The sequence below is a fragment of the Ostrea edulis genome, chromosome 6 (assembly GCF_947568905.1).
Source record: "Ostrea edulis chromosome 6, xbOstEdul1.1, whole genome shotgun sequence".
NCBI classification, from domain to species: domain Eukaryota; kingdom Metazoa; phylum Mollusca; class Bivalvia; order Ostreida; family Ostreidae; genus Ostrea; species Ostrea edulis.
In genome coordinates, this window is record NC_079169.1 from 1,829,166 (window position 1) to 1,839,451 (window position 10,286).

A 10,286-nucleotide genomic window follows, 5' to 3' on the forward strand; every position below is an offset into this window, starting at 1 on the left:
ATGGAAAGTCTTCAGATATGGCCCAAGGTGACTCAGGTGAGCAATGTGACCTGTGGGCCTCTTATTTGTTGTTGCTTGCAAGGCATTGAAACACTTGTGGTTTCATTTGTCTGTCAGTGTGCCCATATGTCAGAGATCATTTGTCTGTCTGTGTGTCAGTGTGTCCATATGTCAGAGATCATTTGTCTGTCTGTGTGTCAGTGTGCCCATATGTCGGAGATTATTTGTCTGTCTGTGTGTCAGTGTGCCCATATGTCAGAGATCATTTGAGTGTCACTTCCATATGTCAGAGATCATTGGTCAGAGTTTGTCATTTGAGTTTGATATTTAGCTGGTCTGAGGGTCCTGGAAACACTTTGATATTTGATGATGTAATTCCTTGAATTTCTGTATGTTGTCTGTAGGTCTGTACACAATATCCACTGACTACTAGACTGAATTTATTCAGACATAGCTCGTATAAAAAGCCAAATTAGCATATACGCAAGATAAGCATATCTCTCTCTGATTACTTCAACATATATGTATATGTATTTTCAATTGAATTATTAAACATTAGAACCCATATTGATTGAAATAAGAGTGCAACAATTATGTGGAAATAGGTGTATAGATAATAAATGTCAGTTTTCAAAGTCCATGAGGGTATGAACTGCAACACTGCCGTCGTATTTCATAAAGCATGGTAACTACTGCCACAGTACTTACCCTCTTGTATTTTTTCATTTCTGTTGAAATTCTCAGTCGTTAAAATAGATGTACTATATTTTATCTGTATTCATTCGCACATTTTTTACAACTACAATGCATTCATGAGGAAATGGCTAATATTACTATTTGTAAATATATCAAAAACAGTGGAAATGTAAATATTTCCATTTAAAATTCATAGATTCAGAAACAAGATGGCTGTAATTTCTTGAAATCATTTATTAGCATCCTTATGCAGTGTAGATTTTGTTCACATCATGACCCTGGAAGTCAAATGGGGGTCACAGTAGTGAGTTTATAAAGGCATAGAACAACACGGCCCCATTATCAATTTAATTAAAAGACATGCAGATTCAATAAAGGCTCAAACTAAACCCATGAACTCCAAGCCTTAGGGAGGCCATAGTTTGGTCCAAAGTTTTACAAATGTTATTATCAGTCTTCTGAAGAGGAGAAGCTTAAACGGACTGGTTCACAATTTTTGATGAAACTATTTTTATTTTTGATGGTAAACATTAAAAATATAACTCATTTAATGTTGACAGCCAAAATTTTGACTTTCTGAATGCAAGAATAAAAGCAATATTTTAGCCTTAAATCTGTGTTATGTAAACAAAGACTCTATATAAACAAACAAGTGAAATATTGATTTTGTAATATAAAACATCTTGATTTTGCATAGTCACAAATTTTAACTTTTAGATGATACATTTACCCCAAAAATGCTTGAAATGTGAAAGATATAATAAACTTAGATCGATATCCATTTCTTTTGAAAATTTCGTAAACAATAACATACCGCAATCTTTGCTTACAAAACAAACAATAAACTCTTTAAAATGAGCTTCTGTGATAATGTATAACGTTAATGTTTATGTGAACTCTTTTAAACGCATTAGACAGTAGATTTTGATCATTAAAAGTGAAAAAGAAAATTTTGGGGGAAATCGTGAATCAGTCCCTTTAAAGTACTCCGTCCCTCAGGTGCAAAAAAATGAAGACGTGTTTTTTACCATTATTTCTCAAGCTTTTCTTACATACTTGTTATTATGACAAAGAATTGATAATTATTTACCATATTGTATCCAGGTGATTTTATGAGATAAATGATCATTACGTATACAGTAAATAATAGAAAACAAAAAGTTATCTCAGTTTCATCAAATTGTATTTCATATACTATATGTAGACTTGTTTGCTGCCTAAACAAAATATCCATTGGGTGAAAGAATTACAAAAATAAAAATAAATTGCATTGTATCCAGTAAAATATAAAAGATAATGACTGAAATCAATATGACATCAATTTTCAGAATGTAGAGTTATCTCTCTTCCATGAATTTGGACACAGCAGTAATGATAGATGTGCGCTTTGTAATCCTTGGCTTGCCCTGAAATTCTCTGTAAATAGGCTGTGTATCCCATCATAGCCTCTTCTCTGATGTGCTATCTGCTTGCTGGTTCCATTGACTTTGAACTGCCAGACCAATTCTTGCAGTCATAATCTTTTTCACGGGTTCTGGTTTTGTTGGAATTACAGGTGTGGCATGTTTTTGACATGACACTGTATCCTACTACTTTGCCAGTTTTGCTGCCAATCACTGATGTGTGTCCTAAGAATTATATATAACACTTGTAAAAACAACCATCGTGTAATATTTTTTTTTATGAGTGAATGAATATTTTTAATTCAATATGCAAACTCAACATTAGACTTTTTTTTTCTTTTTACAAATGGTTTTTGGAGGTAAGTTCTTTTTTTTTTTTTTTTTTTTTGTATATTTTTTACATACAAGAAAATTACCTGAGAGACTATTGTAGTTTCTACCACTTCCTCGCTTTTGCCACCCAGCATCATAAGAGAGCACCAATTCACTTTCACTGAAAACAAATTCATATCGTGTCAACATTTGACATGAAATTTATAAAATTCTATAATTTTTATTGTAAATAAGAGTGCCGCAGTATATATTTGTCTCTTTTTACCAATAATGCAATAAATTGTCCATACATTTTACATACCTGATATAAGGGGTAAATCCTCTTTTCTATTCTACATACTATATATATATATATATATACTAGTAGGAGTACTGGTACTTATATACTACAAAATGCTACACCATTACTTGTACCTACGTAGCTACATATGACCAGCTTTGAAAACATCTTTTACAGATAAATTGCAAAATGCACACACATTTTAGTTTTTATAAAAATACTTACCAACAGCAAATTTGGTGTTGATATCAAAAGGACCTTGACCATTCTGACCTATATTGTGTCGTTTACCAGTTGGAATGATTGTCAGTTCGTCGCATTTCCTGCGTCTCACATACAGTAAGCTGGCTAGTCCATGACGTCTCTCTTTCTCACAGTCAACAAGATCCAAAGGCGTATGACACAGAAAGCACCCTCTTTGCAAATGATCCACCAGAATCGAAAATTCAACAACTCTTCTGCCTTGGAACAGGTCAAATGTCTCTTTATTTTCATCATATTCATCTACCTGTGCTAGTGGATCTTCGCTGTTGACATCGATGAAGTCAGGGTGGTTGTTATTTTCATCGGTACATGTGCTAATGGTTGTAGTAGCAGTAGATGGGGCTTTCTTGAACCGACCTTTCTTATCTCTTTCTCGTATACAATTCCCCTCCATTTCCATTTGTTTACGTATGTGAAGCAACGAGAATTTTCTTATTCTTTTTTCAAAGAAGAGTTCCAAAAAATATAAATGCCGGAATTTATGATACGAATAAACTTTTTCCGGATTTTACGCGAGTTACCAAACTTTGTTGGGGATTGGAGTCCCTTAAAGTTGGTAAAAATAGTCTGATTTTAGGTTTTTGTAAAAGTTTAGCATAGGGAATCCAAGGAAAAGCAAGGTGTCTCAGGTAAACATTCTGACACATGACTCTTTTTACAGGTAAGAAACAGATCTTGAACTTGCTCCCATTCAGTGGCAAGGACTTCCAGATCCGAGGATTAGCGGAGAGGATTAATGACCTGCCACAGCTATTGACTCTGTATCCAGAAATCCCCAAACATGTGGCGTTCAGCCGCTTCATGAGACAAACTGGTGAGTGTAAATCAAAGTGTTAAGTGTAAAGAAACTGTTAAGGGTAAAGAAAATGTTAAGTTTAAAGAAACTGTCAAGTGTAAAGAAAAAGTTAAGTTTAAAGAAACTGTCAAGTGTAAAGAAATTGTGAAGTTTAAAGAAACTGTCAAGTGTAAAGAAATTGTGAAGTGTAAAGAAAATGTGAAGTGGAAAGAAAATGTGAAGTGTTAAGAAAATGTTATGTGGTAAAGAAAAGTGTGTGAAACCAGTAATTTGACTTTGGTCATAACTTCTAAATGGTAAATATTAGAGCTTTCATAATATTGATTCAAATTAATATCCTTGGATATGGATTTACTTGTTCAAATTCCTGAGTCAATAATGTATGCGGGCGTATCATGTACTGGTTTAGCGGTGCCCTATTTTTCACATTTTTTGACTTGAAGGGAAAAAGACACAATTCCAAGGACGCTAACCTGTATATTGGTCATCCACAACATTCCAAGGGGACACAAATAATTCGGAGGGGGGATAACAATGAAATAAAGGATCACCAACATGTATCGCTTATTTCTTGTCTCTTTCAGCCCACCATCAAGGCGCACAAGGCACCGATGGTTACGTCCGACACGAGTTGAGGAATTTAATGGTACCTGATCCAGAAATGAATGGGTAGGTGGAATATTACTGGTAAAGTGGTAATATCTGATAATGTTGTGCCTAGTGAACAGAAATGAGTGGGTAGGTTGATTAAATCGTGTATGTAGGCTTTTTTAAGTATAATTGATTGAAATGTATTTTTTATCGCATGATTTTTGGGAGATTGCTACTTTAAAAATCTTATATAATGTGGTAGTTAGATATCTGGGGATAAGTGAGACAGTTTTTTCTCACATTATCACCAGTGTGAGATCGACTTTGCCCATGTGAGACAACCATGTGAGATTTTTCTGTCTCACACTGCTGCGACGTCATTTGATTGTGACGTCATATATTTTGTACCATATACGTTACACAGTTACAAGGTGAAGTAAAATGTTTTGCATTGTTTTCTTTACATTTTAATGTAGTATAGCTTTCTGGTGGACGACCTTGAGTTTTTTAGTTTACACTTACAGTGTAAACCATTTTCGGGTATGCTCTTTCTGCTTATCTGGTTAGTTTTTGTATCGAAGACATCTAACCACCACATTGTATAACACTGTCTCACCTATCCACCACATTATATAAAGCTATCTCACTTATCCCCAAAGGTCTAACTACCACATTATATTAATAGAATCCTTCATTATTTACTCGTGTGGGATAGGGAATTTCCACCTCTGGAACAAGACTCGCTGTCTAGGACTCGGCAAAACCTCATCCTAGACTGCGAATCTTGTCCCCTCGGTGGAATTTCCCAATCCCACACTCGTACTAATGAAGGATTCTATTAATATAATGTGGTAGTTAGACCTTTGGGGATAAGTGAGATAGCTTTATATAATGTGGTGGATAGGTGAGACAGTGTTATACAATGTGGTGGTTAGATGTCTGAGGATAAGTAAGGCAGTGGCTTTATTGTAGATTGATAGAAAACCTGAAAAGTCTTTAAGGAGATCAAATTTTACATTTTGTTGTTTGCTGTCACTGATGCTGTAGACCTAGGCTGTTGACTTGAAAAAATAACAGATGGTTAATAATTTTAACAGAAAGAAATCTTGAAGAACTGTCCAAAAAATTTAGTTACTTGTTTTTTTCTTCCTTTGGTGATGATACATGTGGTTTATTTTTGTCCCCCACTGCAACGCGGAAGGGTCATAGAAATACCGGTGTCCGTCCGTCCGTCCCACTTCACTTTGTAGACGCAACTCCTCAGAAACCACTCAACGGATTTTGTTCATATTTTGTAGGATTGTTAGTCACCATGTGTAGTTGATCATATTTCGCCACCATTTTGATTCGATAAATTGGACTTTGTTGAATTTGTACATGCAACACTATAGGAACACTTTGTGGACGCAACTCCTCAGAGACTGCTGAATGGATTTTGTTCTTATTTTGTGGAATTGTTAGTCACCATGTGTAGTTGATCACATTGTGCCACCATTTTGATTCGACAAATTTTACAGGAGTTATGGGACTTTCTTGAATTTGTACATAGTGCACTATAGGAACACTTTGTGGTCACAACTCCTCAAGTGTGCTGTTTTATTTTTGTAGTATGGCTGGATTTACCATGTGCACAGAGAACCCCCAGTCTCCACAGCTGGAAATCAATGGGAGGGATTCACCGGGGACATGTATGTCCCCTCAAAACCTGCAAGTTTACAACACTCCTGATGCGTAAGATTTTACACTATTTTCACCATTTTCTGCACAGAAATATTATATTTTGTCTTTGACGAAACTGTATCCAAGGAATACCATAAAGCAGGTTTATTCCACGGGTCTAACATTTGGCCATTTGTTGACTGAAAGGTATGCTTATAATTTTAGCGGAATAAATTTTGGCAGACAGGGAAGAGTTGTCTCTCTTTCAAATACTGAAGTCACAATTAGGTGCATATTTAGTGATTGAAATATTGGCAGAAAGCTATCTAACCGCTAAAATAAGCCAAATTCATAACCCCACGGAAAAAACCTGCTATACGATATCATACAATTATTGACATTTTTTAGGTCAATACAGTACTTTACCCACCTAAGAAAGAAAATGTTCACGGAGTTCAGCAAAACGTCATAATAACCAATAAAATGTCAATAATTGTTTTTGTTAGATGATTGAATAATTTGAAACATTGAATGACTACTAGTCTACATGTATGAACCAATACTTGGTCGACCATCTTTGTATGATTACTAGAGTCTATGAATGATACCTAGTCAACACATCTTTGTATGATTACAAGAGTCTGTGAACCGATACCTAGTCAACACATCTATGTATGACTACTAGAGTCTATTAACCGATACAAATTTAAATGGCACCACGGCATGAGATGTACAAGTATTGCACCAAAGGTTGTTTGTGACACACATGTTAGTTTCATTTTGTAATTACCCTCGTTAGATATTGGCAGATGTTTTGTAATTATCCTCGTTAGATATTGGCAGATGTTTTGTAATTACCCTCGTTAGATATTGGCAGATGTTTTGTAATTACCCTCGTTAGATATTGGCAGATATTTTGGGTGGATCTTCTACTCAGGTTTTCTACCTTCAGTATGTGCATTGCTAATTCAAATTTATATATTTCAGAGGTATGGATTTAGATCAGTACCACCTGCAGGAGTTGCCCGGGTCAGGAATGGATTACGATGCTGACAGCATGCTGGAGATGAACGATTTTTCTGACATTAATCTCAGCAGTTTCTTAGAAACAGCGAATGCTGTGTTGGGTCAGAATTTCAACAACAACACGACCATGAACAGTATGAATGGGTCCTCATAACTGAAGACACAACATCCGACAGCGTACAGTGTATATGAGACAGAAGCTGTATATTGCTTTCATCTTATCGGTTTTGCACTTCACGGTTGACGTGGAAATGTTGACAAATTTGATGGATTACAAACAATCATAAAAATTTCCGCACATTGAATTTCTAATGTGTTTAAATGACTATTTCGAATTTACTGCAGATATGACGATTTGCCATTCATAAATATGAGTAGTTTGCACACAAATGCCGTTCATTTCATCTGAGAAAATAAAAATAAGTTCCTATAAATCGTCATCACATAACGGGATGTTTTCTGACTACTTTTTTTTTTTTTTTTTTTTTTTTTTTACATATTAAAGGATAACCTGGAACTAATTGCCAGATAACCATGATATTACCCTTGTATTTCATTCGTCCAATTTAATATTGTTGTTGAATATACAAATAATTCATCAAAATGTCCACTCACCAAATTTCAGAAATGGAGAAATCGTCAAATCGTTGTTGGAGCTAAAAACACTATTTTGAGAGTAGTGTCCTTCTAACATTTTACTATTCTTACAATAATGGAAAATCTTTGAGCCTAAGACAATGTTTTGATTGAAAGTGATATGATAGTAAGGTGTACATGCATGAAATTCAGTGTTTCAAACTTCAAAACAGGGATATGCTTTCAGTTTACAGAAGTATATAGATGTATCTACGTATTGAAATCTTGATTTTAACTGGTTGTAATAACTGTAATGTGTCCAATAATTTGGGGAATTTTCATCTGTAACTTTTGTTTATGTTACCTTTGAATATTTTTGAGAAGTATATTGACAGTTGTACGGAGTTTAAGGATAACAAGACATTTTCTGACCTGGTGAGGTAGGGGGTGAAACAGAGTATTCCCTGAACCCTGTATCAAGATGTGTATTAATTAATTGTTAATCTGTGTATTATTTACATTTGCGTGTATTGCTTTGCAATAGAGTTTAGAGGATGCATCCTCATTTATTTCAGAAATCATTTGAAAGGATGTATCCTATTCTGATCCTCACTTTAATAAATTGTAAATTTCACAAATGCTTTAAAAACTGTGTCTGATATTCCTTACAAAATTTATTGAATGCTAATGAGATGTGACATCAACCAGTCATCATTGAATTATTATCAAAATATAGTAATACAAAATCACTAGATGTCTTCTCTATCTTTTTTCAGAAATTGACCCCAAAAAATATTGTAGCTTTTTGGAATGAGAAAATTCCCTTATCTTATGAACATGTTGTGATGTCTTAAAACCAAAATAAAAGTGATAAATAAACTTCATAGTGTAGATATATTGTTTATATACAACTACATGTGCAGGTAAATGGTATTTTTGTTTGATTGTGTTGCTATGCATGTCTTTCCAAACAGAGCTAATGAATCACTTATATAATGTCAATTGTACATATTGCATTGTTTTGTCCTTCTTAAGAATTTTGGAAATTTTAACTGCATTTAGCATTATTTAAATTCTTTTATCACACAACTGTGATGGTTAAAGATAAAACATGAAAACCTGGATGGCCTTTCAAATAGACAGTGCTGCTTTCTTTCAAATTAGTAACCATGAGTTCTGTCCTATAGAAACTAAGTTATGTTTTCCTTAAGGTAATTACCAGTACATTATTTTAGTTTGATAGGATAGAACTGGAGAGTGATATGGTCATGATTGAGGAGATTTTCTTGTGTGTCTGACTGGAGAGTGATATGGCCATGATTGAGGAGATTTTCTTGTGTGTCTGAGCAAAGTTCCATGTAAAGTTATTGGTTACAGTGTATTATGTGGCTTATGGGAATAATTTTCTATCTTCTTCAAGAATATCAAACTTCAAGAAAGTGTATAGCTACTTTTGTTGTTGTGATGGGGGAAATAGATTTACATGGGCTATATACATTTACATTGTATATACCTGTTCATGTTGTCATTTTGTTTAAATAGCTCTGTCATTGAAATTATTATTTTTTTTTTTGGTATGTGTTTAACTTTCTAAAAGATTCTTCTTGAAATTTTACAAGGAATATTCAGTAAATTAGAGGATTGATACAAATTCTTACACTCATGAGATGAGAATTTTATTTTTTTAAAGTACAAAATTATGACACCTGTGAGGTTTCACCTTTGTGTTTCAACATACTTACATGAAATATTAGATCAGTTGTGATTTACTTACTGGAAACTTAAACTTCTACAAGATGTGGTTTTTGATGAACATTGTTTGATCACAATTGATACAGGTCCCTTTATGTTTGTAACATTTGTATTTCATTATATACCGGTATATCATTGCTTATTATGTAAACCATGTTGCATCCACTGAAAATATGTTGGTTTTTTTTTGTATGGTATCATTTTGAATTTCGATAACCTCAATAAAATCATATAAAAAATATTATGACTTTAATTGTCCCCCACCGCAACGCGGAAGGGGACATAGAAATACCGGTGTCTGTGTGTCCGTCCGTCCCACTTGACATTGTGGACGCAACTCCTCAGAAACCGCTCAATGGATTTTGTTCATATTTTGTAGAATTGTTAGTCACCATGTGTAGTTGATCATATGCCGCCATTTTGATTCGACAATTTTTACAGGAGTTATAGGACTTTGTTGAATTTGTACGTGCTACACTATAGGAACATTTTGTGGACACAACTCCTCAGAAACTGCTCACTGGATTTCATTCAAATATTGTAGGATTGTTAGTCACCATGTGTAGTTGATCATATTGCGCCGTCATTTTAATTCGATAAATTTTACAGGAGTTATGGAACTTTGTTGAATTTGTACATGCTACACAGTAGAAACACTTTGTGGACGCAACTTCTCCAAAACCGCTCAACGGATTTTGTTCAAATTCTGTAGAATTGTTATTCCCCATATGTAGTTGATCATATTATGCCGTCATTTTAATTCGATAAATTTTACAGGAGTTATGGTAGTTTGTTGAATTTGTACATGCTACACAATAGAAACACTTTGTGGACGCAAATTCTCCAAAACCGCTCAACGGATTTTGTTCAAATTTTGTTGGATTGTTAGTCACCTTATGTAGTCGATCAT

The 10,286-nt window shown here is 34.2% G+C and overlaps 2 protein-coding genes across 4 annotated transcripts in view; one reads left to right on the forward strand and one right to left on the reverse strand.

Annotated features, from left to right (window-relative positions):
* The window catches only part of LOC130047050 (signal transducer and activator of transcription 5B-like), a 39,386-nt gene extending 30,878 nt beyond the window's left edge, over window positions 1-8,508 (forward strand). For all 3 annotated transcript variants that reach the window (XM_056141203.1, XM_056141202.1, XM_056141204.1), the window contains exons 19-22: window positions 3,638-3,790; window positions 4,357-4,441; window positions 5,972-6,094; window positions 7,010-8,508. In XM_056141203.1, the coding sequence (XP_055997178.1) occupies window positions 3,638-3,790; window positions 4,357-4,441; window positions 5,972-6,094; window positions 7,010-7,202 (554 nt within the window). In that variant the 3' untranslated portion in view covers window positions 7,203-8,508. The remainder of the gene's footprint in view (window positions 1-3,637; window positions 3,791-4,356; window positions 4,442-5,971; window positions 6,095-7,009) is intronic.
* LOC125647479 (uncharacterized) lies at window positions 1,863-3,477 on the reverse strand. The gene is made up of 3 exons (XM_056141205.1): window positions 2,938-3,477; window positions 2,516-2,592; window positions 1,863-2,324 (listed from the first exon to the last, which is right to left on the reverse strand). Exons 1-3 carry the CDS (start codon window positions 3,374-3,376, stop codon window positions 2,310-2,312), a joined length of 531 nt encoding a protein of 176 aa, XP_055997180.1. The 5' UTR covers window positions 3,377-3,477; the 3' UTR covers window positions 1,863-2,309.
* Window positions 8,509-10,286: the final 1,778 nt, after the last annotated feature.

Coding starts and splice junctions, on each gene's coding strand:
- LOC125647479 (XM_056141205.1), bottom strand. CDS start 3,376: ATGGAAATGGAGGGGAATTGTATACGAGAAAGAGATAAGAAAGGTCGG. Junction 2,593..2,937: donor CAACACCAAATTTGCTGTTG/GTAAGTATTTTT, acceptor ATTTGTTTTCAG/TGAAAGTGAATTGGTGCTCT.